The sequence below is a fragment of the Didymosphaeria variabile genome, assembly GCF_027946475.1.
Source record: "Didymosphaeria variabile strain IMI 356815 chromosome Unknown scaffold_9, whole genome shotgun sequence".
NCBI lineage: Eukaryota > Fungi > Ascomycota > Dothideomycetes > Pleosporales > Didymosphaeriaceae > Didymosphaeria > Didymosphaeria variabile.
The window spans coordinates 863,678-889,383 of record NW_026611628.1 but is presented as its reverse complement, the minus strand read 5'-3'; the positions used below and the strand labels follow the sequence as shown (position 1 = coordinate 889,383).

General features: G+C 52.4%; 12 protein-coding genes across 12 annotated transcripts; 6 read left to right on the top strand and 6 right to left on the bottom strand.

Annotated features, from left to right (window-relative positions):
• Nucleotides 1-36: 36 nt before the first annotated feature.
• Nucleotides 37-1,155, bottom strand: N0V89_011594 (uncharacterized protein; the record flags this gene model as incomplete). Its single annotated transcript, XM_056220324.1, has 3 exons — nucleotides 37-645; nucleotides 703-1,079; nucleotides 1,131-1,155. The coding sequence occupies 3 exons, from the start codon at nucleotides 1,153-1,155 to the stop codon at nucleotides 37-39; spliced, it is 1,011 nt and encodes a 336-aa protein (XP_056065627.1).
• A 436-nt stretch (nucleotides 1,156-1,591) lies between these two features.
• Nucleotides 1,592-2,589, top strand: N0V89_011593 (uncharacterized protein; the record flags this gene model as incomplete). Its single annotated transcript, XM_056220323.1, has 2 exons — nucleotides 1,592-1,862; nucleotides 1,910-2,589. The coding sequence occupies 2 exons, from the start codon at nucleotides 1,592-1,594 to the stop codon at nucleotides 2,587-2,589; spliced, it is 951 nt and encodes a 316-aa protein (XP_056065626.1).
• Nucleotides 2,590-2,655: 66 nt separating this feature from the next.
• Nucleotides 2,656-3,692, bottom strand: N0V89_011592 (uncharacterized protein; the record flags this gene model as incomplete). Its single annotated transcript, XM_056220322.1, has 2 exons — nucleotides 2,656-2,987; nucleotides 3,134-3,692. 2 exons carry the CDS (start codon nucleotides 3,690-3,692, stop codon nucleotides 2,656-2,658), a joined length of 891 nt encoding a protein of 296 aa, XP_056065625.1.
• Nucleotides 3,693-3,933: 241 nt separating this feature from the next.
• N0V89_011591 (uncharacterized protein) lies at nucleotides 3,934-5,565 on the bottom strand (the record flags this gene model as incomplete). The annotated part of the gene is made up of 5 exons (XM_056220321.1): nucleotides 3,934-4,560; nucleotides 4,618-4,880; nucleotides 4,936-4,989; nucleotides 5,034-5,209; nucleotides 5,258-5,565. 5 exons carry the CDS (start codon nucleotides 5,563-5,565, stop codon nucleotides 3,934-3,936), a joined length of 1,428 nt encoding a protein of 475 aa, XP_056065624.1.
• A 739-nt stretch (nucleotides 5,566-6,304) lies between these two features.
• On the top strand, nucleotides 6,305-7,384 carry N0V89_011590 (uncharacterized protein; the record flags this gene model as incomplete). Its single annotated transcript, XM_056220320.1, has 2 exons — nucleotides 6,305-6,493; nucleotides 7,025-7,384. 2 exons carry the CDS (start codon nucleotides 6,305-6,307, stop codon nucleotides 7,382-7,384), a joined length of 549 nt encoding a protein of 182 aa, XP_056065623.1.
• A 392-nt stretch (nucleotides 7,385-7,776) lies between these two features.
• On the top strand, nucleotides 7,777-9,612 carry N0V89_011589 (uncharacterized protein; the record flags this gene model as incomplete). The annotated part of the gene is made up of 2 exons (XM_056220319.1): nucleotides 7,777-7,783; nucleotides 7,961-9,612. The coding sequence occupies 2 exons, from the start codon at nucleotides 7,777-7,779 to the stop codon at nucleotides 9,610-9,612; spliced, it is 1,659 nt and encodes a 552-aa protein (XP_056065622.1).
• Nucleotides 9,613-10,876: 1,264 nt separating this feature from the next.
• On the top strand, nucleotides 10,877-12,576 carry ATR1 (multidrug-resistance type transporter aminotriazole resistance; the record flags this gene model as incomplete). Its single annotated transcript, XM_056220318.1, has 2 exons — nucleotides 10,877-11,132; nucleotides 11,189-12,576. 2 exons carry the CDS (start codon nucleotides 10,877-10,879, stop codon nucleotides 12,574-12,576), a joined length of 1,644 nt encoding a protein of 547 aa, XP_056065621.1.
• Nucleotides 12,577-13,307: 731 nt separating this feature from the next.
• RPB4 (RNA polymerase B) lies at nucleotides 13,308-13,800 on the bottom strand (the record flags this gene model as incomplete). The annotated part of the gene is made up of 2 exons (XM_056220317.1): nucleotides 13,308-13,482; nucleotides 13,535-13,800. 2 exons carry the CDS (start codon nucleotides 13,798-13,800, stop codon nucleotides 13,308-13,310), a joined length of 441 nt encoding a protein of 146 aa, XP_056065620.1.
• Nucleotides 13,801-15,065: 1,265 nt separating this feature from the next.
• Nucleotides 15,066-18,921, top strand: rga1 (Rho-type GTPase activating protein Rga1; the record flags this gene model as incomplete). The annotated part of the gene is made up of 5 exons (XM_056220316.1): nucleotides 15,066-15,401; nucleotides 15,528-16,863; nucleotides 16,995-18,101; nucleotides 18,147-18,433; nucleotides 18,481-18,921. 5 exons carry the CDS (start codon nucleotides 15,066-15,068, stop codon nucleotides 18,919-18,921), a joined length of 3,507 nt encoding a protein of 1,168 aa, XP_056065619.1.
• Nucleotides 18,922-19,984: 1,063 nt separating this feature from the next.
• Nucleotides 19,985-21,186, top strand: N0V89_011585 (uncharacterized protein; the record flags this gene model as incomplete). The annotated part of the gene is made up of 2 exons (XM_056220315.1): nucleotides 19,985-20,219; nucleotides 20,279-21,186. 2 exons carry the CDS (start codon nucleotides 19,985-19,987, stop codon nucleotides 21,184-21,186), a joined length of 1,143 nt encoding a protein of 380 aa, XP_056065618.1.
• A 676-nt stretch (nucleotides 21,187-21,862) lies between these two features.
• Nucleotides 21,863-22,705, bottom strand: N0V89_011584 (uncharacterized protein; the record flags this gene model as incomplete). The annotated part of the gene is made up of 1 exon (XM_056220314.1): nucleotides 21,863-22,705. The coding sequence occupies one exon, from the start codon at nucleotides 22,703-22,705 to the stop codon at nucleotides 21,863-21,865; it is 843 nt and encodes a 280-aa protein (XP_056065617.1).
• Nucleotides 22,706-23,305: 600 nt separating this feature from the next.
• On the bottom strand, nucleotides 23,306-24,466 carry N0V89_011583 (uncharacterized protein; the record flags this gene model as incomplete). Its single annotated transcript, XM_056220313.1, has 3 exons — nucleotides 23,306-23,446; nucleotides 23,495-24,189; nucleotides 24,316-24,466. The coding sequence occupies 3 exons, from the start codon at nucleotides 24,464-24,466 to the stop codon at nucleotides 23,306-23,308; spliced, it is 987 nt and encodes a 328-aa protein (XP_056065616.1).
• Between the last annotated feature and the right edge of the window lie 1,240 nt (nucleotides 24,467-25,706).

Here is a 25,706-nt window from a genome sequence, read left to right as displayed (position 1 = left end):
AATTCATGTTCATATTCCATTGAGCTCTCCGCCAACTTAAGTAAACTCCCACGATCCATCCTCCCCTTTCTTCCCTTTGTCCTCATACCCTTGCGGTAATTTCCCTCCAATATGCAGATACACACTACTTCCGTCCCGGTCAAAGCACTTCGCGTCCTTACTCGCACTCTCCCAGACCTCCAACGCTGCCTCCGCCATCGCCGGATTAATGCCCACCTGCTGCGCGCTCTCGATTCCCAGCCCTAAATCCTTAAGCATCATCTGCGTCTTGAAGCCCGGCTTGTACCCGCTGTTACTCGGCACCCATATATCAGTCACATTCGGTATTGGCATGACGTGGTCGCACATCCAGGACTGGCCCGTGGAAGCGCGGATCACCGAATAGAGGTCTTTCGGGTCCAGGCCCTGGGCGACACCGATCGCGAGGGCTTCTGCGGTAGCGAGCAGGATGGTGCCAGAGAGGTAATTGTTTGAGATTTTTGCGGTAAGGCCGGCACCGAGGGATGAGAGGTAGAAGAACTTCTCGGGTGAGCCCATCATTGAGAGCGCGGTTGAGAGGCGCTTAGATGTGGGGTTGGAATCGGAGGGTTTGGGGTGACCAATGAGCATGGAGAGGTCGCCTCTTTCTGCTGCTGGAACGCCGCCCTGGTGAGTATTTGTCAGTGGTGCAGAAGTTGAGACGTGGGACAAGTGAATACTCACAGAAACTGGTGTGTCCGCATATGTCCCTAGGCCTTGTGCTTTTAGCTTTTCGCCAACTTCTCTGGTGCTTTTTACGTCGATCGTGCTACACTCTAGCAACACTCTTTCCTCGTCCTTCTTGGCAGCTATTACGCCATCTTTCTCGTCCAAATAGACTTTCTTCACGTCGTTCGCGCCAGGCACGATCGATATGACTACTTTTGCATTGTCTGCTGCTTCGCGTGCAGTAGCTACTGTTTCTATCCGCCCATATGTGCTGTACTCGTTGGTGAAGCGTTTGCAGGCAGAAGCATTGATGTCATTAATGTAGAAGATTGCGGATGAGTCCATCTTCTTTCTTATGTTGGAGGCCATGGCATAGCCCATAGCTCCGAGACCTGCGAAATGTTAGATATATCATGCTGTAACGGAATGGTGACCGTTCATACCAATGAAAGCAAAATTTTCTGCCATTTTCCAAATTTAGTTGCACTGTACAATCTGAAGCGACAAGATACTATGTACTCGAGTAGTGATTGTTTACAGTGTGGAGTAGTTCTTTCGCAAGGTAGCTAGTCCCTGCGTGGTCAAACCTTTGCCCCACATCTTCCCCTCAATCTCCATGTACTCCCCCAAGCATCATACATGCGTCTAACTACAACTAGTAAGTGAGTGTCTTATAGCAACATGAGCCACGTCCAGACCACAAGACCTTCAATACAATTGCCTAAATGCAGAGGCCGAATTGACACTTGAGAGCTGGAGTAAGCTTCTCGCGAAAGCAACCGACCTTCTTACCAAGAAGAAGCACATCGATAACGCAGCGGTATACAATTCACTAGACAAGTACTTAGGCACAGCCCTCTTTCTGTGTTTCGGGCTGACCAAGTATCAGCACGTTCACGTAAAGATGTCATCATCCAAGGCCCTCAAAGTAGGAGTAATAGGCCCTGCAGGCTTTGGAGGCTCTTACCTTTGCGTCGAACTCCTGAATCGCGGTCACAATGTCATTGGGATATCCCGTAAACCCGAGAAACTCGGCTCGCACGAGCGCTACATTCCGCGGTCTGTCGATATTGACTCAGTCTCGATTTCCGAACTAGCAAAGCACTTCGACGGCCTTGACGTCCTCGTATCCGAATATGGACCGCACACTGCGGGCGCCGATGCGTTGCTTTACAGTAAGTATACAGGCGTTTATATATGAACCAATACCTGATTAGAACAGTGCCTTTCCTCGAAACTGTACGCAAAATCATCCTGGCAGTCAAGTCATCCAACGTAAAGTACTTCCTCTTCGTTGGTGGCGCAGGCTCGCTCCATGTGCCCGGCACGCCTGAGAGCTGCGTCGACCATCCAGACTTCTTCATGGCATACCGACGCGCCATTGCAACCTCCGAGGCGCACATCGTGTATATGGAAGAGCGCCTGGGCATCATGGGCACTTCCCTACGCGCATATCGCGATGCACGTTTTGCAGAGCGAGAAGGGCGCGCCACGGCCGAGCACAAGAAGACCATCGAGGAGTATGAAGCATCCATTAAGGCGAAGGACCGCGCGACGGACTTCATTAAAGCAGGTCGCACGGCGTATATGTTCTTTGATGGGAATACTTCGTTCAAGTGGTCTTTCGTGTCGCCGTCTGCGCTTTATAGACCTGGGGTACGGACTGGGAAGTATGAGATTAGCGTGGATGATATGGTCCTAGTTGGAGAACAGCAGGGTGACAATATCTTCGAGGGGAGGTTGAAGGGCATCAGTGTGGCGGATATGGCCATCGCGATTGCAGATGAAGTGGAGAATGAGAAGTTGGTTGGAAAGCATTGGAGTGCGTGGGGTGATATTAGTGCAGACAAGCCGGCGCCTGCATATTTGACTCTAGATAGTGTGGGTGGCGGAAGCAAGTGAATGTAGAGACAGAGCTCAGATTGTACGAGAAAAGAGAACTCTGGTATGTTTAATCAGAGCTTTGTGTCATGGCGTCTTCTGCTCAAGCTTTTCCGCATCCCAACTTGTGCCCTGGCTCGCGAGGAATGCCTGGCCTTTAGCAAGAACCTTACTGTTTTCCTCGCCCAGCCATTGGGGTTCAAGATCCTGTATTGCATCCTCAATTTCATACGCTTGACCGCCAGCAATCCAAAGTATCTTGCCGGCAAACGGCATCTTTGCTCCGGGATGAGTCTTGCCTTCCTCGCTCCGATTGGCAGAAGCACACAGAACAATGCTTCTTGCAACATCTTCAGCTTCGTTTTCGGGAAGACCAAGTTCACGCCAGCCGGCTTCGATGCCTTTCACAAGCTTCGTTTCTAAACTTTCGTTAGGACAGCTCCATAGCAGGAAAAGAACCTTTTTGACTTACTCGTCATCCACGGACATATGACATTGACCCTGATGTTCTCCAGAATTGCGACGATATGCAAGCCTCTCATAAGACCCAATACACCATGTTTACTCGCAGTGTAGGGCGCCAATCCTCCGCACTCCTTGAAGCCCGCAATAGAACTAACGAGTATGAGGTCTCCGCCTCCAATCTTCCTTAGATAATGCATCCCAATTCTCGCCGTGAATATTGCGCCCTTCAGATTGATATCAACTTCCATCATGCTGGGCTCCACAGAGATGTCTGAGTTCGGATCGAAGACGTCTTTGTGGTTTGCCACGCCCGCATTTGCAACCACGACATCTACCTGACCATAGGTAGTCTCTGCTAACGTGAATAGATCAAGCTGGGATTGATAGGAAGATGTGTCGCAGTGTTGGAATCGGACTGAGTCGCCGAGAGTGGATTTAAGTTCGCGTGCCGCTGCTTCGTTGACATCGCCGAAGACGACCTTGCATCCTGCTTCTGTAGCATAGTCAGCATAATCGTACCTTCGATATCGAGTCAGTCTGTGCTTGCCAACGAATTGCGTTACTGCAGAACGCCCTATCCCGGTCGCTCCTCCTGTGAGCACTACAACCTTTTCCTTTAGGGTACTAAGAAGCTCCGGATTGAACTGCACGTGCACCATTTCGCCAGAAGCTCACCAGCACGCAATCGACAGGGATCGAAATTCTCACCATTCTTGATAAACACTTTTGTTGTTTGTCTAAAGTTCCCCGCACCCCACACGCATTCGGGGCGGGGAGAATGCCCACTTCGCCCCTCACAAGCTGCCCCTCACTAGAAATTGATGAGGCTAGCCTGCCGGAAAAGGAAACGGCAATCAACATTCGAAGATTGAATGCTTCGACTCGAAGACGTATCATTGACTATTGACCAAACGCAAAGTTCTGGAACACATCCATGACCAAGTCGAATCCAACTTGTTCGCCCAGCTTGAGCACCCGATCGTGTCTTCCAATCTCTTCGGGGTTCCCTGACGCGACATACTTCGTCGTGATGCCCTCACTGCTCGGCCCGTAGACCCTTGCTCCAAACTTTTCGCCCTCAACAGGCGGCCACGGGTCGTTTCCGTTGATAAACTCGATGATATCCTCGCCGTAAGCGCGCGCAACTTTCTTCTGTGCGTCGTTTAGATGCTCGTTGTAGTTTTGGAAGAGGTATGCCACATCGAGAATGTGGCCGGCTTCGCCTTGGAACTGGCCTTCCCACGGGATACCCTCGTTGAAATGGTAGAGGAAGAACTTGCTGTCCTTTGTTCGAGGCCAGCCCTTTGCGAAGGCACGGGAGGGCGCGTAGAAGCTGATTTCTGTGCCGAAACGGAGGATGGAGAGAAGTGCTTCGTTGTCACCAGTTGAGGGAGTGATGTTGTAGGACGACAGGAGAGTTGAAGCTGCGTCGGGATGCTCTGCCAAGGTCTTGTTGACTGACTCGATGAATTTCGTTGCGATGTTGGGTTGCTTTGCATTGAGACCCATGTACGCGAGAATATTGCCCTATTCGCTTGATCAGCTTTCTGCACCTGTACAATGATAGAAGAAGGGTATATTCACATCAAGTTGAGAATCGCCTATCATCAGTGCAGAACACCATTTTCGCCCAGGAAGCGGGAACTTAGGGTCTTCAGACTGCGACGACACTCCAGGGAAGGTTGCAACACCAGGTACAAGTTCGTTGTCGATTGCCGGAATCAGCGGCGTTCCGGGTGGGACTTTCTGCCACAGGTCGTCCATAGGAAGAGTAAGCAGTGCTTGTACACGCTCTTCTGGTGACTTGTCCTTCAGTCCGAACGCTTCGATGATTTTCGAGTAGGCGCCTTCAGTCGCAGGTTCTGGGAGTGGCTTGAACAAAAAGGATTGCACCTCCCGTACTCAGAACTCGTTTCACCAGAGGCTCTTTCGAAGTGAGCAACATAAGGGCAGAAACTGTTATCGTTAGCTTTTGCCATTGATCTTGAAAATGCACGCACAGCCACCAGCACTTTCGCCAGAAACAGTGATCTCGTCTGGATCGCCGCCGAAACCGCCAATGAATTTTCGCACCCATTGCAGAGCAGTGCGTTGGTCATGGAACCCATTGTTCGCCTTGTATCCAGCGTTTCGAAGCTCTTTAGACGTCATAAAGCCAGTTACACCTAAGCGATAACTGACAAGATTTAGTAACCATGGAGTTGAATAGTTACATTGTACATACTTGATTGTCACACCAATAAAGGGCTTCCCTTTCTCGACAGACAACTTAACGAGGGGCGCAGAATCGTAATGCGGGTACCAGCTCGAGCCAAAAGCGAAGCCGCCTCCATGCACAAAGACGTGAACTGGGAGTTTTGCATTGGTGTCGATATCGCCATCCTTGCTTTTTGGAACAGTAATGTTGAGATTGAGGCCTTCGATGTCTGAATGATCAGGTACATTGGGTGGTAAAGGTAATTCTTTTTGGATGAAATGGAACTCATTGTTGATAGCGCCAACAGATGAGACTGGAGGAGGACTATCATTCATAAGTAAGGGTTTGCCAAGTGTGCGAGCATAGTGTACCCGAATTTGGTGGCGTCGATGGGCCCAGAGCCATAGTCGGTTACTAGCGATGGTGCCGCAAAACGGTTTTTCAAGGACGCATATTTGAGGCCCAAGAATTGGATTACATCGTCGTTACTGTTTCCCCTGGACGTCACCAAGGTCTTTGTGTTTGTAAGTGGTCGCCATTAAAGCATGAGAGAATTTTTGGCAGCACTGGAAAACCGTTCAAATGTGGGAGCTAACAAACGTCGCCAAGTGACAGTTTCGAGCCAGAAAATGTTTGCCTTTGTGAGAGCTTGATCAATCGCACGATATATTGTTGCTACGGAGCTAGTACCTACCCCGCTATGCCGCGCGAATGTAGGTGGGGCTAAATGCTAGTCGTTCGTCCGGACCGTTTTCTGATTTAGGGATCATGTGGGGATATCTCTTAGAGAGATCTATGCCCTGACAAGTACCTGCGATGAGGTGCGAGTACTTTCGATAGGGACGAAGATAAAATCATCCGAGGTGACAAGCTCACCTGCGAAGGATCATAGTGGTTTGACTTGAGGGGGCTGAGGCAACACGCGGCATGCCTGTGTTTGGGGTTTATGCGAATAGCACTTACCTTGCAAAGGCATAGTGTAATATCGGAGCCTCTCGTCAACTTACCCCGTCGTACTTAACCTTGGGCTTCTACACTGAATGGACTTTGCAGCATCTGTACCGCGTAGTAAAGATGCCCACGAGCCCGATTCCGCAAACCAAGGCATTCGTCGGCCTGTCGTTACTGGATGGCGGCAGCTTCATCGCGTCTACCAATTTGCTGCATGCAGATGCTAGCAATGCCAAGTTTCGAATGTACAATTGGGCCTTTTGTATTTCTCATGGTGATGAACGTATCGTGTGGGACCTTGGGCTTGACGAGGTAAGCTCTTGCCTTGTGAAAGACGCGATTTACTCACGCGCTGTAGGATCGCTCTTTGTACACGCCTTGGGTGAATAAGTATGCGCTGGATAACATTAGCCCTTCAGGACCAAGAAAGAGCATAGGAGAGCAGCTAAGTGAGAGAGGCACTTCGTCTGCCCAGATCCAAACGATCATCTTCAGGTGCGAAATGTGTCAACTGTTCTTTGGTTGCACAGCTAAAAACTTGAAGTCACGCGCATTGGGACCACTGCCGACCGATTCGAGGAGCATTTCCGAATGCAACGGCATATTTCGGACCTGGGACCAGGGAAGGGTGCGCGCCTGGACACCTTGCAGATCCCACGGCGCAATGGGACGGTCGGTTCTTCGACCCTGAGCGGGCAACTGAACGATCTGAAGAGCTTGGTGGTCCGTGGATTCCATTCGGCCCATTCGAAAAAGCGAAGGATTACTTTGGCGACGGCAGCTTCTGGGTCATTCAGGCGCCTGGACACATGCCTGGGAACTTGTGCGCGGCGGCACGTTTAGAGAGCGGCGCCTGGGTTCTTCTTGGCAGCGACTGCTGCCACTCGAGGTGCGCATTCCGTTACCGGCCCCCACGATCATATTCCTGACAAGAACAGGGCCATTCTCGACGGTACTCATGAAATCGCACAATTCTGCATGCCGCACCGCGAAGGCAAGATGTCGTTGCACGCCGATCTTGAAACCGCGAAGAACACCATCGCGAAGATCCGAGTGCTAGAGAAAGAGCATAGTTTCCACGTCGCATTAGCACACGATGCCGAATGGTTGAAAGAAGGTTCTGACCAAGTATTGATGAGTTTGCTCGATGCTCATATGCTACTCGCGGCTAAAGAGCGAATACCCAAGGAAGAAGTAGCGTAACGGTCAAAGCTGGTGGCGTGGTGAACACAATTGCCAAACGGGGCGTAGTGGCTATTTACCCAACGTAAGATTCGGCAGCCAGTCGTGCCGTACTGGCAGCTAGAGGGATAATCTAGATGTTAGAATCCATTGAACTCATTCCATCGATAGCCAGATAGGAAAGCAAACAATGGCCCTGCGCGAATTTGTGAGCACCTCGAAAACGTAACGGGAGATCTCATTTCTTTTGTTACGTGTCTCTTGTTGGAAAACCAAATGAGTATCTCGGTAGCTTTCTGGATTGTGTGGTGCACGCTAGCAAATGAACTACGCCTAGAAAGGAAACGCAAGCGTAGCGTGGTGGTACCGTAGTGCTGATACGGCGCGTGTCAAAGGAACCGGAGCTCAGCAGGATGATGAGTATGTATTCTATGTATGAGGTATGGTGCTAGGTCCTAGGCCGGCATGGAGGCTAGGCACATGCCATTCCCTCGCTCCTGCCGCTCCTGCCACAGCGCGGTCCATGCTGAACTGCCCAAAAAGTCACTCCTTTGATCTCTTCCTTCTCTGCACCGTCACTTCTTTTCAATTTGGTAGCAATGGCTTCGCAAATTCCATCATGGCTGACACTTATCTTGTCCGCTTTGATCGCTTCGCTGGCATACTTCTTCATCAAGCTTTACCTCCATAGACGATTCTATAAAAATGTACCAACACCGCCGCACAGCTTTCTGTGGGGTCACTTAAAGCTTTTGGGTGAAACGTTGGCTCTGTTTCCGAGCGGTACGCATTACCAGGCAGCTATCACAACGATCTCGCAAAAGTACGACATGCCCGGTGCTTGGTACTTGGACCTTTGGCCCGCTGGCCCATCGCAATTGATTGTGACGGACCCGGACCTTGCGCATCAGTTTACAGTGCTGAAGAATCACCCAAAGCATATCGCAGCGATTACGTCCATGGATCCTGTTTTGGGTAGGGGCAACGTGGCCACGGCAGATGGGCCGTCGTGGAAAGCCGCCCACAACATGATTGCACCAGCTTTCTCAGCTTCACATCAAAGAAATATGGCTCCCATGATGGCGGAGGAAGTAATGGTATTCCGAGAGATTCTGCAGAGCAAGGCCGCGACTGGCGAGGTTTTCGAACTCGAAAAGCTTCTTCAGAACCTCGTGCTGAACACCATTGCGAGATCGATTTTTGAGGAATCGCTCGATGCGCAGCACAAGGAGACCCCGATGCTGGCAAAGTTTCATGCGGTGTGTAAAGAGAATATATATCTGATGCAATCCTGGAACCCCGTGGGAAGGTTCTTTGCGCGTTGGAGACAGAGTGGATTGAGTTGCGAGCTAGAGGCTCAGTTGGCAGAGATGATTCGCGTTCGATTCGAGAAGCTTCAAAAAGAAAATGCGGATGTCAGCCAGAAGCGCGGGTTGTGCACTATAGATCTCATTTTGCGCGAGCATTTGCTCGAAGTACGGAAGGCGCAAAGAGAAGCTCTCGACCCAACGTTCATGCAGATGGCTATCACTCAAGGTATGTATCACTTAGGGAGCCTTCTGGTGCGGACAACTGACCTTTACCAAGTGCGAACCCTTCTGCTAGCTGGGTCTGGTACCACAACAGGTACCCTCTCCTTCGCTTACGCACTTCTTTCCATCAATCCGGAAGTCCTCCAAAAACTACGCCACGAGCACGACACTGTCTTCTGCCCTGGTGCCGAGGCCACCTATGATCTACTCCAAGCAGAACCCAATAGACTCAACGAACTCGAATACACAACGAACGTTGTCAAAGAAGTCCTCCGTCTATTTCCTATCGGCAACTCCGCACGTGGCGAAGATTCTACGGGCTATATCACCTACAAAGGCCAACAATTCACCACCAAGGGTCAACTCGTCACAGGCGTGCAGCACACTATGCATTATGACCCTAGGATCTTCCCAAACCCTACTAAATTTGATCCGGACCGCTTCGCTCGCGATGATGTGCCTCGGAATGCATGGCGCCCATTTGAACGCGGACAGCGAGCTTGTCTAGGGCAGACCATGGCGATGGAAGAGATGAAGGTGACACTCCTTCTCACGGTGAGGGATTTTGACTTTGAGTGCAGTGGACTGAAACCTACGAAGCAGAGAGTCGCATGGACGGATTTGGATACGGTGTTTGGGGACCGAGCGTTCCAGATCATGAAGTTTGAGGCGAAGCCACTTGATGGGATGCCTATGACTGTGAGGAAAGCATTGTGAAGGGAAATGCTTGTTGGAATAATACCAGAGAAACCGCTTTCCATCCATGCCTGTCACTGTGAAGTTGCACAGATTTATTGCGCCCTGAGGAAAAAGTTGATTTGACTACAGATCCCGCTGCGATATGAGAGTTCAACAACTGGAGTCCAATATAAACATGGTCCCAATTCGCGCGTACGACTTTCCATGTGTAAGATCAGTGCTGTAGCGTATTCGTAAACCATGTTGTGCTTTTTAGGGGTGACTCGAGTTAGTGCTCAGTGACAGCGCCATCTGCGTCGCGGATGGATATTATATTTTCTTTCGGGTCATGATCCATTGAGCACGTAAAAGTTGGTATCAATTAGGTAAGTGTCGACAAACAAACGCGCAAAACATACAAAATCTAATTGTTGGGAGGCTGCCGTCCCTTGCTTTGTGTATTTGTTCGCATCGGTAGAAGAATTAGCGCAAGAAACGGCCGCGTGGTAAGCAAGAACGCAGTAATACCATAAATGACCCGTGTATCAAAATGTTTGTTGAGAAATCTATATGCAGTCCTGTGTATCCAGAGCGCTTCCTCTTACCACTGGAGGTATCGTAGTCGCATTTGAGAACAGAAGCCTTAGGTATGATACCACAAAAGTATTGTGTAAACGTCGCCTAAAGCATGGGCGAGAACTGCCAATTGATAAAATTACGGTGAGGCGTGCAGCATGTCAAGAGGTTTCGTCCCTCACGGCGTTGATCTGAACCCTACTTATGGCACATCTTCGGTTGTGCATGTCGACTAATTACCTTCAGCTCCTTCGTGCTTGTTCAATGTTATGTAAGAATCATAAATACTATCTCGAACCCCACCCATTGTTTCAAATTCGATGGTTGCGCAAACACCACTTGAGCTCGGTCGCCGTTGTTAGCCGATACCGGTAACGCGTGCGACGCGTGGGAACAATGATTGCGCGCCTGGCCCTCGTCTCACCCTGTCGGGTCCACTTAACAGGCCAGTTCTGGAGCCAACATATTAGTACTCCACCAGACGCGCAGTTACTCAAGCATCGTGTAAGCTGCAGCGCTCTCGTACGCCTGACAAAGCGGTGCGGGTCCCTTTCCGCAGTGGCACCCGTGGACCCTAGTCCGCCGCTAGATAACAAAAAGTTCAGTCGACGTAACGGGCACCGGGCTTCATACAAGCATAGCTCCGATGGCACAACTTTTTAAATGCCGTGGGTCCCCACGAGGGTATTCCGTCCCTGCGGCGTGGAGTGTCGTCCGTTAATTCAAGATGCGAGAAAGCCCATCCCAAAGGCGGGCAGATGAGGTTGTACAGGAGAATAAAGAAGAACTAGACGAGGGAGGAAGACGTCACAGTAACGCGTCCCTGTCGCCAACGGAACACGATGGCGATTCCGTCCCGGAACACGGGGGTGAGAAGAGAAACAAGATGGAACTTGCTCGCACGAAGTCGATCGCAGAGACGCTGTCTCTTCCGCGAGAAATCATTTTCGTGGCTATCGTATGCAGCGCGCAGTTATTGACCCGTAAGTGGCTGTTACACAACCCTCCCCCCCTCACAACCATTCTAACACCATCACAGAAGCCGGACTAGGAAATGTCCAAGCCATTGTCCATGTCATCGGGGATGATTTCGGTCTATCAGATGCAGAATTACCCTGGCTAATCGCAGGCTACTCCCTCACGGTTGGCACCTTCATCCTCCCCTCTGGACGTTTCGGCGACGTCTTCGGATACAAGCGCATGTTACTCATCGGCTTCCTCTGGATGGCATTATGGTCCCTCGTCCTAGGGTGCTCCGCTTACTCCAACCACGTCCTCTTCACTTTCGCCCGCGTGTTTCAGGGCATAGGACCAGCCATCATGCTGCCCAACGGCCTCGCAATCTTCGGCGCTACCTACGCGCCTGGACGGAGGAAAAACATGATCTTCGCCATCTTCGGAGCATGCGCACCAACAGGCAGTATCATAGGAAGCGTCTTCGCAGGCCTTTTTAATTTGACGTGGTGGCCATGGACATACTGGGCCCTCGCCATCTACCTCGCTCTCCTCACGGTTGTGGGGTCTCTCATGATCCCGGATCCCCCCAAAAAGTCAAGGTTCTCGCACATGTCTGCACGCGAGCAAATCTCTAACCTGGATCTCCCTGGCGCATTGACAGGCGTAACCGCCCTCGTCCTCTTCAACTTCGCGTGGAACCAAGCGCCGCTCGTCGGCTGGCCTAAAGCTTACGTCTACGTCTGCCTCATCCTGTCGTTCCTCTTCCTTCCCTTGTTCTTCTACATCGAGCTGCGCGTGTCGAAGACGCCGTTGATACCTTTCGATGCGCTAACCACGGACGTCGCTTTCGTACTCGCCTGCGTCGGCTGCGGCTGGGCCTGCTTCGGGATATGGTATTACTACACCTGGCAATTCGCGCAGGTCCTCCGCGACGCCTCACCCCTCTTATCTACAGCGTGGATATCTCCGGTTGTTCCGAGCGGATGTATCGCGGCTCTTGTTACAGGTCTGGTGATTCACAAAGTCGGGCCCCCGCCCGTTATGATGATCGCGCTCACCTGCTTCACCATCGGCACCATCCTCATCATGACCTGCCCCGTCGACCAGATCTACTGGGGACAGTTCTTCTTCTGCACCGTCATCACGCCGTGGGGCATGGATATGTCATTCCCGGCTGCTACACTTATCCTCTCTGACGCTGTGAGCAAGGAGCACCAGGGGATTGCGGCGAGTCTTGTGAACACTGTTGTCAACTATTCAATCTCGCTGGGCTTGGGCTTTGCTGGTACAGTCGAGGTGTACGTCGTCAACGGTGGAACGACACCCGAGGATACGTTGAAGGGTTACCGAGCGGCTTTGTATATGGCCGTGGGGTTGAGCGGGTTGGGGATGATCATCAGTGGGGTGTACTGTGTGAAGTGCTGGATGAAGGATAGGATGACGAGTTGTAAGCACGATGAAGAGATATAGCGTACCACAGTGGCCGACAATAGAATTTGAACTAGCTCTTACGCCACCATGAGATACGGGCATATCACATCCGGTCATAACTTTGAACACGCATTATAGAGCGAGTCACCCTCAGCTATACTGTGAGCTACTAAGCTTGTGCCCGATTATCTAATGTCTCGGTATAGGGAGCTGAGAATCTGGCACTAGTGAAGTTTAGTTATTTATGTCGATCACCGTGTACGTAGTTTATAGCTTACTTTTTGCTCACGCATCGGACCTATGTCCTACCGTATCATGAATTCTCGGTTACGTGGCCGTACGAAATGTGCACTGTGATTCGGGTAGTAAGAATTTTTGTATATTAACCCAGCAAAGCTGGTCTATCTGTTGGTATCGTTGAACCCAAAGCTCCTGCCCATGCATTTGTGTCGCCTGATGGCTATCGTTCGCAATATCGTGCATCGTCGTTTGTGCGCTCTCGTCTCGTTTTGCTCTTTCGCTCCTGCCGTGGCCTGCTTCGCACTTGCATAGTGGATGCGCTTCTCAGCGTGCGCGTACTTGGCTCACATTGTCAAGCGGTCCTCTGTTGAGCAAGTCAGTCACATCCAAATGAGGGGGTTGAGATAGCCAAGTCGTACGGTACTTCTGCAGCTCGTCCAGCACAGGCTGCAACGACTCATCGTCCATCTTCGAAGACAGCGACGGAATGAGCGTCTTCGCTTCGTCGGCCGTGTCGCAGCAGAGCGACCCTACAAGGTCAGCCAATCGCACATTTCAAAGAGCCCACCCTGCATACCGAGCATAGCGCGTTCCGCCATGGTGAACTGCGGATTCGCATCGAGCACGCCGCCCATGGCAGTCAAGTTGTTGAGCTCCTTGTACCGCGCAAACATCTCGAGGTAATCGACAAACTGCTGGATAGACCTGCGCATCTCAGCAAAGCCCACACACCCAGTCCTTACGCAGGTATGCATACTGGCTGTCGTTGTGCGTCCTGTCGCCTAGCACACCCTGGCCCTCGCGGGCTTTCAGTTTCCGCTTTTCATGCACCGCCGTGACGACTGCGCGCGCCTCGGATATGGACAGCGGCTGCTCGCCCTCGAAGTCGCCCAGCTTGAGCTCAGAACCAATCTCCTCCTCTTGCTGCTGCGGCGGCTTGGGTCGCGAGACCATGCGCGGCGCCTTGAAGGTGGGCGGCTCGACGGGGGCGTGGCGCTGCTGGTCTTGCGGCTCGTCCTCCATGGTGGGCGGTCGAGAGGGATGGGACGACGGCGGTCGAATGCGCGAGGAAGTGTGTGGCTTTGTTACGGGGAGGCCTTTGTGCGCTGTTGCGCGTGTAGAGCGGACGAGCGTGGCCGGCAGCTGCTGCTCTTTTCAGGCGCGCACAGAGCAGCTGGGCGGTGGCGGCGGCGGCTTCGCGAGTCGGGGACGGTGGGTTGACAGGAAGTGTCAAGTAGAGTGAACGAGGCTGGCTCAACTGCGTCGCATCTCGCATGGCCTTCCGCGTACCATTTCGTGGTTCCGTTCCTGCAGTCGCGCTGCACGTGACGTGGCCTTGGTTCGCTACGACAGGTACCCGAGGCCTGGCTTTGTGGTTGGCTGGAGCGCCCCGCCTCGCTCGCTCGCTGCAGTGGGCGTGCGCGCTCTGGCGGGCATAGTAGCGGGCGCTATTGCAGCAGCGTGGTTATGCACTCTGCTGCACATAATAACAAACTGCTCGTCGAGCACACGCTGCATCGATGTACCGTTATTCCATACGTGCAGGTAGGTACAAATACCAATAGGTCGCACCCGACACGCTCTGTGGCCGTGCTATATTAAGCAACATGCAAACGCTGTGTCAGGCGTCGCTGGTGATGACGGCCTCCCCTCGTCGTGTAATTATGTGGATCGCCAGCTTGTAATTTGGATGGACTCTGAAGAGTAAGCTTGGCAGCCCACAGCCTCAAGCCTCCCCGTGCCCATACAACACGCCCGATACCCGCCGCTTTTCCTCCCCACGACCTGCGAGCACACCGGCACACGCGCACCGTTTGTTGCTTCTGTTGTCCGCCTGTCACTGTTTCAGCCGCTCAGGGTCCCAACTCACACCCCCGAGCCACACCTCCTCTCCTCACCGTTTCTTCCACGCCTCCTCCGCCAAACTTGACCGCGACGCATGCTGCCGATTGAGTGCCTGAGCGACCGCCCGCCGCTATCGACGTGTCGGTGTTGCCCCAAGCAGCGCTGGCCGACCCTCACCGCTGGACACGATTAACCACTCCACCCGCGCCCCTCACCTCCCTCCTCCGTCCCTGCGACAGCACCGCTGCTGTGGCGCCCTAATTCACCTTCACCACCCGCTGTTGTAGCCTCTGCAATTCCTCCGTACGCTTTCCGCCGTCTCTCGTCGCCACCGGTCGCGTCGCCCCGTCTCACGCCCTTCGCTCGACCCTCGCCGCGGACACCGCCGACTGCGTGTAGGCTGGGATCGCAGCATACACGCTTAGCACTGGCCGACCGCCGCCATGAGCATCACTCCCGGCGACGGCCCGCCTTCGCTGGGAGGCCAGGACGCCCCGCAACAACAGCAATACCAAGCCTATGATCCGCGCATGAATGGCCTCCAGAGGCAGCCCACGAACCCATACGACATGCAGAGCCCGCAGACTCTGTCTCCTCACAAGGGCAACGGTCCGCCTCCCCGCTCCCTTACCGACCCAACAGACCCACAGCAGCAGGACCCTGCCAAAGAGAAGCCTCGAGGTCGGAGCAAGATCTGCGGCAAGTGTGGTGAGGGCTTGACGGGGCAATTTGTTCGCGCATTGGGAGATACATACCATTTGGAATGCTTTACATGCCACGTAAGTAATCTTTGTTACCCGTAGTGGAACTGCGGGTCGAGTCGATGCTACAACATAGCGCTGCACTCGCCTCTGCTCCTTCTGATATACTTTATTTGCTCGAGCGCATTCGCTAACACAACACAGGATTGCGGTAAAATAGTCGCCTCCAAGTTCTTTCCCGTGCCCGACAAGCCTCCGGGCCAATACCCGCTCTGCGAGACCGATTACTTCAAACGGCTCGACCTCCTGTGTTTTGATTGCGGACAAGCTTTGCGGGGTTCGTACATTACGGCGTTAGATCGGAAATACCACATCGAGCATTTCACCTGCTCTGTTTGTCCCACCGTCTTCGGTGCGTCCGACAGCTACTACGAGCACGAGGGCAGCGTATACTGTCATTACCATTACTCGACCAAATTCGCTCAGAGGTGTAATGGCTGTCAGACTTCAATTCTCAAGCAATTTGTCGAGATATTCCGCAATGGACAGAACCAGCATTGGCATCCGGAATGCTACATGATCCACAAATACTGGAACGTGCGCCTGCACTCGACCGGTCAGCCCATAGCACAAGCTCCGCAGGACGTGGATTCCGACGCATCAGACGAGGTGCGCGACAGGGTGCGAAAACAGGAAGAAGAGATAGAAGCGAAGGTCAACTGGATTTGGAAGACTTTGTCCGCGTTCGAAGAAAAGTCAGCCACTTGCATATCCGACATGCTGCTTCATGTCAGCAATGGCGCATATGTTGACGGCGTTATGGCCGCCAAGAAATTCATCGTCCATGTAGAGCTCCTGTTCAACGCAGCAGATGATCTCGACGCACAGCTTGTCGCCAGCACACCGAAAGGCCTTACCTACTCGCGCGAGTCTAAATTGCTCTGCAAGAAGGTGGTGGCTTTCTTTGCGCTATTGACGCAGTCGCAAGGCACAGGCGTGCGTAGACTCGGCGTTACGCAAGAGCTTCTGTCACTTGTTACTGGATTAGCTCACTACCTTAAGCTGTTGATCCGCATTTGCCTGCAGGGTGCTTTGAAGTTGGAGCGAGAGACACGGAGCGCGAGCGGCCTCACAAATTTCCTCGCGCAAGTAAATTCACTTGACCAGAGGTTGGAGCAAGAGGCGACGAAAGATCAGGCTGCCGAGTCCCTACTGCTTGTGCCGCGTTGGGCTGATGCCTGCCCGATATGCGACGCTCAAGTCGAAGACAAGTGTTTACACCTCGACAACATGTCGTTCAACTATGGTTGCATGGTCTGCAGGGGTTGTGGAGCAGACCTACGCAGCGACGTCAAGAACGCCTACTGGAGCAAGTCAAAGCAGAGGATCTTTTGCCCGGCGTGCGCTGCTGCACAGCCTGATGCGGAGAACGGGTTTGAGCATGTAACCAAACTACGGCAATATGTACACCTACTCAAGGTTGCCCACGCTCGCTTAATGGCAACATTGCGGTCCAGTGGAGCTCTACCGCATACTTCAGGTAAGTCAGGTTTTGTTGAATCATCGTCAACCCTGGTGCCAGCACCTCTAAGCATACAGTCTTGACACCCATGATCAGGCACTCGTCCCCCACGTCGCAAAAGAATTCCCTCCACTCACTAAATCTTCTAGATGATCCGAACCTGACAGGATACGACTCTTCTCAAGGTCATCGCCTAGGCGACGCTAGTGGGGATCTTCAGACACCTCACCTACGACAGGACGCCCGTTCCAAATCTTTTGGTGGCCAGTCGTCGGCCGATAGTCAGACTGCAAACGCAAATTACGAACAATCCATGACCGACATTAAGCGCCTGCGATCCACACGATTGGACAAGCATCTCTCGCAGACCATGAAGCGCGCTCGCCAATCCAGGATTATCGACGGTCCGGAAGCGTCAGGTGCTGGCAGCGAATCTCAAGGCAAAGGCGGTATGCAAATTGTGCAAGAACGCGAGGCGCCTGGCGATGTAGACGGTACTACCCTTGCTGTCAACTCGCTTGCTTTGGACGACATCGCGCGCATGGCAGCATTAGAGCAGCAGCGTGAACAGCGTCCTAATGCGTTCCGTGCGGGCGGAAGTGCGCTGCTCGGTCAACAAGACCAGGCAAGGCTATTCAATGGACATCGCCGTGACATGTCCGGAGGACAGCTTGCACCAGAGGGTCGCCCACGCACTTACTTTTCTGAGCTTTCGCCCCTTGAATATTTCAAGCTCAAGAGCCTTGCGGTGCTTCAACTGGGTCTCTTGCTCGATGACGGCCAGTACAACCAAGGCGAGCTTCTGGATCTTATCGAGACGAAGCGAACGAATTTCTGGGGTAAGATTGGATTTGGCAAGAACAAGAAGAAGCCTAAGCAAGGCCCCACAATCGTTGAAAAGCCCGTGTCCGAGAGGGCGACATTTAGACAGTCCCTCGAGATGCTCGTGGAGAAATTTGGCGCAGAGTCCACGGATGGTGTTGGACCGGGCACGCTACGAGTGCCTGCGCTGCTGCAAGACGCTGTTACTGCCATGAGAAACATGGACATGTCTATAGAAGGTGTCTTCCGAAAGAACGGCAATCTCAAGGCTCTGCGAGAGCTCGAGGAAGAGATTGACGCAAAGGGCGTGGAGCAGGTGGACCTGAGCTCAAAGAATCCTGTCATACTGGCGAATCTCCTCAAGCGTTTCCTTCGGCTAATGCCGGATCCCGTTTTGACGCTCAAGCTTTACCGCTTGTTCATGACGGCTAATGGTGCGTATAGTGTCACAGTCCCACAACATGTGCTAACGGGTACAGAAATGACCGACGAGGTGCAGCGAATGAAGGTGTTACACCTAGTCTGCTGTCTGTTGCCCAAGGCGCATCGCGACACCATGGAGGTTCTGTTCTGCTTCCTCAACTGGGTCTCATCGTTCCACACTGTGGACGAGGAGACCGGTAACAAGATGGATACGTGGAACATTGCGACTGTCATGGCGCCAAACATCCTGCGAGAGAACAATGAAAAGGAAATGAAGAGCGTAGACCAAGGCGCTGTTCGAGTCGTCTTCGATTTGATCGAGAATAACGACGAGTTCTGTGAGGTGAGTATCAGCCCACATTTGTTGTTGACATTGTTGACTTGGCGTAGGTACCTGAAGAAATCGTGGATCTACTCTACGATGACAGCTCTTCCGAGTTGACTCCCAAGGAAATCATGAGACAGTGGGAGCAGCGTGGCAGGAACCCGACGGCGCCTGGATCGACGGCCCCGGCATTGTCCCCGCGCAATCAGTCTGGTGCCTCATCGAGGAAAGACCAGCGTAACGCTCCACACATTACACAAGCGGATCACAATCCTCAAGCATTCGCGGGTGAATCCTCTGTACGCCATGTACCAGGTGCGGGTGGCCCCGGTCAGAACAATCACAATACTCCACCACAGCAATTCGATCTCAGCACGCCAAATGTCCCGTACGGTCAACCCGCGCCCGGTTCAGCTGAGAGTCACCGAACAGGGTCGCCACATCGTCACAGCTACCGATCACCGGCGTTGCAGAAACAAACACTCGGCACAGCCGGCGCCGGGTGATGAACATACGGCATTAATCAATAATAGGAGTACGAAGGTGTTGGTTTTGATTCATTCATTTCGTCTACTTCGCAAAACGATACCAAGCGAGCGCAGATACCTCTGAGCGGAAAATTGGTCTTTATGACACTTTCTCGGGCACACCGCACACATACATACTGTGTCCCGTCGCATCATCAGTTACGGCATGGCACGGCTTTCATGAAACGCACGAACGATTGAGTTTGGCACGTTGGAGGGCTTGGGGCGTAAAGCATACAACCTCGTATAAGGCATTTGGAAGGGCGTTTCTGGGTAAGTCAATGTGTGTTTTCTGCGATCTGCCAGGTGCCATTTGCTTTGAGGCGTTGCTTTTACTTCTTGGGGGCATGGGGGTGGCTTGTTGGATGTTGGGTTGTGGAAGGCTTGAGCATTGCATGTGGTGGGCGGTGTGGAGATTTGGTGAAAGCGAGGAGGAAGAAAGGTGGTCTGTCTCGTGGTGGAATGATGTTCGGCTTCAAGTCAATCGCTTGATTGCCTCAGCTGCAGTAAGGAGGGACTGCAGCTACTTTGATGGGATTTTGGGATTGGCCTGGTTGGGATTAATGAAAGAAGCTCTCCACTTGGAAAGAGCATACTCCTCGAAACTCCACACTCACGATTCATTTCCTCTCGTTTCTGGTCTCGGATGCCTCCTTCCCCTCACGCGACTATCGTTCGCTTTCTTCTCTGTCTGACTGCATTCTCCACTTCTTTACGGCGTTGCGCCGTCTACTCCACGTGGAAGTGACGGGATTTTGGTGTGGACCGTTGAAGAAAGCCTCGGCGCCGCTCAAAGCTTCACTCTCATTCTCACTTTCATCTTGCATACCCAAGCGTTGTATCAGTCGTTGCTCCTTCCTCTCGCGCTCTGCTTTGTCTTAGCGCAGTCGTCAATCGCACCTTCCTTACTCTACCACTCACAACCTTTTTCGCATCTTCTTCCGTCTTTCGCTCCTTCCTTACACTCATCATTGCGCCGTTTTCGGGCGGTCTACAAATCCGTAGTCGTGCCTGTACGGAATCAGCATTTGCAGACGTGCAAATGGACCCCGACAGTGCGCGTCTAGCGCTGGACCTACAGCTCCAGGACGTTGACGATTCGCTCCGAACGCTCAATACTGAGAACGAAGCAGCAGCTTTCCGTGTCCTCCGTGATGAGCTCATCAAGAAGAAAGGCGAGATCGACGGACAGTGCGCGGCTATGGGCTTGCTACGCAATGAGTTTGGTGAGCGCAGTGTGCATCGGCGATTGCTGGCGGAAGAGAGGCAGGCACAGGGTAAGTGACTCGCAGCTTCGGACACGGAAGGTTTAATTCTTGATACTGACTCCGTTTAGGTGATCATGGCATGGCCTCTAGGCTCGCGGGAAGGGCGCCTGTTCCCCAGCTTGCTCTCCCAGTGAATCGTCCTCCAGATGAACCTTTGAACGGCAATGTCGCTGAGTCGCTGTCCATCGACCTAGGATTGGCGCAGACGGAGTACGCGGTGCCTGGCAATCCGAGAAAACACCGCGCCGAGGAAGACAATGAAACGCTGAGAGAGAAGACCGAAGGATGTGTGAATCGGAGACGAGTAGCTGCGACGAAAGAACGCCGATCGAATGATGAGAATGATGCGACTCCGGAGAAAGTTACGCTCAGCCCATCTCTTGTCGATGACCAAGTCAGGTCTGATGGCAAAGAAGAGTTGGAAGCTAGTGCTACCGAGAAAGCGCCTCAAGAGATTGCGAATCGTACACCATGTTCAGGATGCTTCGAGGAGTTCGGTGAGACAGATATCATCAAGTTACCGTGTCCGACTGAAGAAGACGCCCTGAAACACGCCTACTGCCAGAATTGCCTCCGCAGTATCTTCGCATATGCGATCGCAGACTCGGATCATTTTCCACCGCGCTGCTGTGAGCCACTCGAAGTGTCTCATTGCACGCGTCTGTTGTCGGACGATCTCGTATCCAAATTCAAAGACAAGAAGGAGGAAATGGACACACCACATCGCGTCTATTGCAGCAAAGCAGAGTGCGCAAAGTGGATCAAGCCGTTGAACATTGAGGCTGGCGTTGCTGCCTGCTCGGAATGTTCTCAGAAGACCTGCGCCAATTGCAAGGCAAAGCAACATGACGGGCTCTGTCCAGATGATGCAGACGTCCAAGCTTTATTGACCTTAGCAAAGGAGAAGCAATGGAAGAGTTGTCCGGAGTGCAAGACCATGGTGGAGCTGACTATGGGTTGTTACCATATAACGTAAGTAATGTCGTACAATCTGGTCAAGCTTCTGTGGATCGATCGTGGTCTTTGTCATTTCGGAGTGTGCGGTATATGAAACTATCTACTGGAGAAGGGTTATCGTCATGTAGGATAGGAACTGACTGGGCATAGGTGTCGTTGTAAGCATGAATTCTGCTACCTTTGCCAAGCGAAGTGGAAGTCGTGCGAATGTGTTACTGCAGTCCAAGAGATCGTCTGGCCCGATGCACCAGCAGAAGAAGTTGCAGCTCCTGTTGTCAATCATCCGCATGTGCACGACTGGGAGCGCCGGTATGGTGCAGACGGTCATAATTCAGAATGTGATGATTGTGGCGCTGATCTTCGTTGGATCTACCACTGCGAAGGTTGCAACGCAGACACCTGCCGGCGATGCCGCGATGATTAGGTGCGCACGGGACGAAAAGCATCTTCATTGTTTTTCAGAAAGCAGTTCTGGATTACAACGTAAGGTTTTTCGATCATGCAGCTATCGAGTGGCTTAGCAAAGCTTCGTATGGAACTTTGAGGAATGGGGGGATTTGCATCGGCTACCGGAGAATGTGGCGGGCTTTTACATACGTGAGACTCAAGATTCGAGTCAGGCTAGCAAAAATACATGGGCTACACCTCTGATATACATCCACCACACTTCTGATGATGTTCCGCTTCGCAAGCATCTACTTCCTAACCGCCACAACAAACAACCTCGGATACCCCAACAACACCTTCCCATCCGCCAACTCCGGATATGCCTTCCCTAATCTTCTCTCATACTCTTCCAAAAACGCCTTCTTCGCCCCTTCCTCTCCGATCCGATGCAAATACGGCTGCAATCCTGTTCCCTTCACCCACTCCACAATCGCGTGCGCATCAGCCAGCACATGGTGGTACTCCGTGCGCCAGATATTCACGCTCCCCGCAAACGGTATGAGCGCATCGTAGAAATTACCAGGCGCCTCGATAGGATCGAGGTCCGGGCGTGAAGAACTGCTCAAATCCCCGATTTGCGCGTCAGCAAAGTAGGAGGACCATGGTGCGGAAGAGGCGGAAGCAGTTTCGCGCATCAACCGGTGCGAGGGCGCGTGGTAGTTATCCGGCACCTGTATCGCTAGCACAGCCCCGGGCTTCAGTCCCTCGAACAGCCTCACCAGCGTGGGGATGCGTGCGGGGGTACGCAGCCAGTGGAATACCGCGTTGCTGAATAAAACATCTGCATCCTTTCCCACCTCATACGTCGCTAGGTCGCCCTGTACGAAGTCTACGCCGGATACCGCGGATCTGGCTTTCTCCAGCATGTCCGGGGAGGAATCCATACCTGTTGCTTTGGCGCCGGGGAAGGCGTCGAGCAGGGCTTGGGTGGAGTTTCCGGGGCCGCAGCCGAGGTCATAGATCCGGGGAGAATCCGATTGAACGTGCGGTCGCACTTGGGAGAGGAGGTCGTAGACGGGGCGGGTGCGTTCGCTGTTGAATTTGAGGTATTGGGTTGCGGACCAGTCGTTTTTCTTGGGCTGGGAAGCCATGGCGCGCGTGGTGTGCAGAGATCGGGCTGCGCGAGGAGATGCTGTAGTTTGTAGAAGTGGAAGCACTCGAGTTGAGGATCTTGATGCTTTTGAGACGGAATGTATAGCTCGAAGCGAGGTCGGGCACAGCATGCTCTCAGTCGAAAGGCCAATGAATCACGGCCGCAGTTTGACTTAGAAGTGCTTGAAGAAATGCCTCAAAGAAACGAGAAAATAAATGCAATTGAGATTGATCTGTGACTCTTACGGAAGTACATGTATGGCCGAGGCTGGAAGATCAGTTGTGAAGTTGCTCCAGCGAAACGTCAGGGTTCACAAGGCTGACCAATCACAGCTGTCGAGGTGGGGCGGAACGGCACGAGGCAGCGCGTTCCTGAAGCGATCACAGCAGCATCTGGCGAAAAACGCTCGTCTTGCTTTGCATTACGTCGTTGTCATTACTACTGCCAGAACCACCGCCGTTACAGATCTATAGATGAGATTTCCGCCCAGAATTTCCCAAAACTAGATCTAAAAACCGCCATCACGATGGATTAAGTCAAATTGGAGGAGGAACCAACTGTTGTTGATGACTTGCACACTGCCACCGTCTCCTCACTCTCAACTACCCATAGGATACGATGTCGTATTGCTATAATCGAGCGGTTGAGCAGGATCATTCGGAATGTGAACCTTCGTGCTGGTAATCTCAACGCTGAAGCTATCTAGCTGCGCGGGTGTCATACGTTTGCCGTCCACTCCCTATACGCTATCAGTATCAATTATCAGGATGCACTCAAGTCAACTTACCGCATAGACAAGCCACGTCAGATGCGCCTTGAGATACGGCAGCACTGCTTCAGAGTCGAGGCTCTCTAACTTCCCAGCCGTGATTTGGTCCAACAGGCTCGAAGTTAGGCCGATGGTATTGGTCAAGCCTTGATCGATTGTGCTAAAGCGCTTCTTATCTCGCTCAGCCTCACGGGCTTTCCATGCGCTGGCTTCAGGGCTGTCGACGATCATCCTCGTCCACATGCCAACCTCAGTGCTTGCGTCCGAAGAAAAATCTCCAGCAAATGAGAACATGGCTCTGAAAATTGGTGGCATCTCCGTTGCGGACGCTGTGACATGAATAACCCAATCCGTGAATGTTTTGTCCTCGTCAACAACGTGTGTGAGGGTGCTACCGGTTGCGACAGCATTGGCTAGAGTTGACCGAGCACTATTCGGATACAGACTCTGAATCATGCCTCGAACGTTGCTTCTCCATTCCTCATCCGATGCAAATTCCCAATACTGGGTTTCTGGATAAGCGTAACCGAAGACGTCGGTGTGATGAGCATCATTCGAGGTCCAGAACTCGTTCTCATTCTTCCAAAATGGTGGAAGTCCAGTGTTGGCATCAGTTGTTCCAGGCGAGGGGACCCAGAACGTAGCTCTATTTCGGTCGCTACCGACAGCGGCCGGTTCCAGCCAGGCCGTAGGGTTGGCCGTTGTATATAGAGCTAATAGGCGGTCAAAGTTCCTACGGCACAACGTCAGTGGACTCCACATTGGAATATAACATCGTCATCACTTACGCATGGTGTAGCATGAAAGTTGGGTCGAAAGCTGAGTTCCTCGTGTCCCACATATGCCCATGTAACTCGCTCCCGTGCGGATCTTGCCCATAACCCCCGGTGATGGTGTGGATATTGCTGTGCGCATTTTCGAGAGCTTCGGAAAAGCTCTGAAACGAGTCATTTGACTGGAAAGCGGTGTGAACCTGCTGCTGACGGTCATTTTGGGACGTCAAGAAGCTGTTTTGCCATGCACCTAGCTGTGGTACGGCATCCGAATAGCGTGTGGTAGGCCAACGCAGTGTGTAGTTATAATGAGCAATCTGAAACTATCAGCATATGCGTCGAGAGCATGCTTCTGATCGACTCACGTCGGAGAAACCAAAGTCTTCGGGAACCAATGGATGGAATTGGTACCAGTAAAGCGGGTTGTCAATGACCGCGGTTCCATTAGGTCCCACGATTGGCCACTTTGGGGAAAGGAAAAAACTAGGGATCCCGCCGTCTGCAACACCTCGCGCAGTGTCCCAGTAAGGTATGCGGAATTCATTAGCTGCAGCAGCCCAACGTTCACGATCTACTTGTATCTGATCGGCAATGGATTGGATGTGCTTCCAGAGTTCTTGCTAAGTGCACATCATCAGTATGATCGTTAAGACGTCAGGCTTGAACTCGTCTCGTACCTCAAATAATGCTAAGTAGGGACGATGCCAAGTAATGAATAAACGGCTATTATGAGGACAATAAGAGCCGATAAGGGCGCCAGGAACACCATGCGCATCTTGCCAGAGTTCGTACGGCTGGGAATGAATTCCTAGGTGCGACTCAGCGATGATCACGCAATGCTCAACATTAGTGCCCACCTGAAATGCGATAATATGAGAGAGGGTCACTTTGATCCACCTGTTGAAACTTGAGCAGACCAAGCAGGTACAGAGCCCAATGGTCTGGGTAGTTCGCATACAGATCACGAATCTCGCGTCTGATGTGAGGATGCCCGCCTAGGTGATGTCAACTTTTGCCGGCTGACCCTACAACTCAAGTGCGTACCACTATCACGCGTCCCAACCCCAGTTGTTAGATGATGACCCTCGGCTGCGACATTCCTGACAGGGAAAGATGGGCTGGGGTTGACAGATGTACACGTGACTGACGAAGCAAGCGCAGCTGCGAAAGCGAGACCTAAGGACCGCCACATGGTGCGTCTGTGTGTTTTGGGTAGCAAATTCGACGGGATAAGGTTGCTCCAGGGCTAAGCTCGTCAGTAACCATCCACGTAAACAGAAGAGAAAGGTCTACATAGTGCGTTAATTCGAGAACAAGTGCCAAACAGCTACTTGGGTAGGAGCGTTCGCACGGTGCGACGAAGCAGTCGTTGCTTGAGAGAGGGTTAATCACTGGCAACGAGGCAATGTGCTGTGCTCACAAATGGTGGGAAGATCAAAGGTAAATGTCGTGACGAT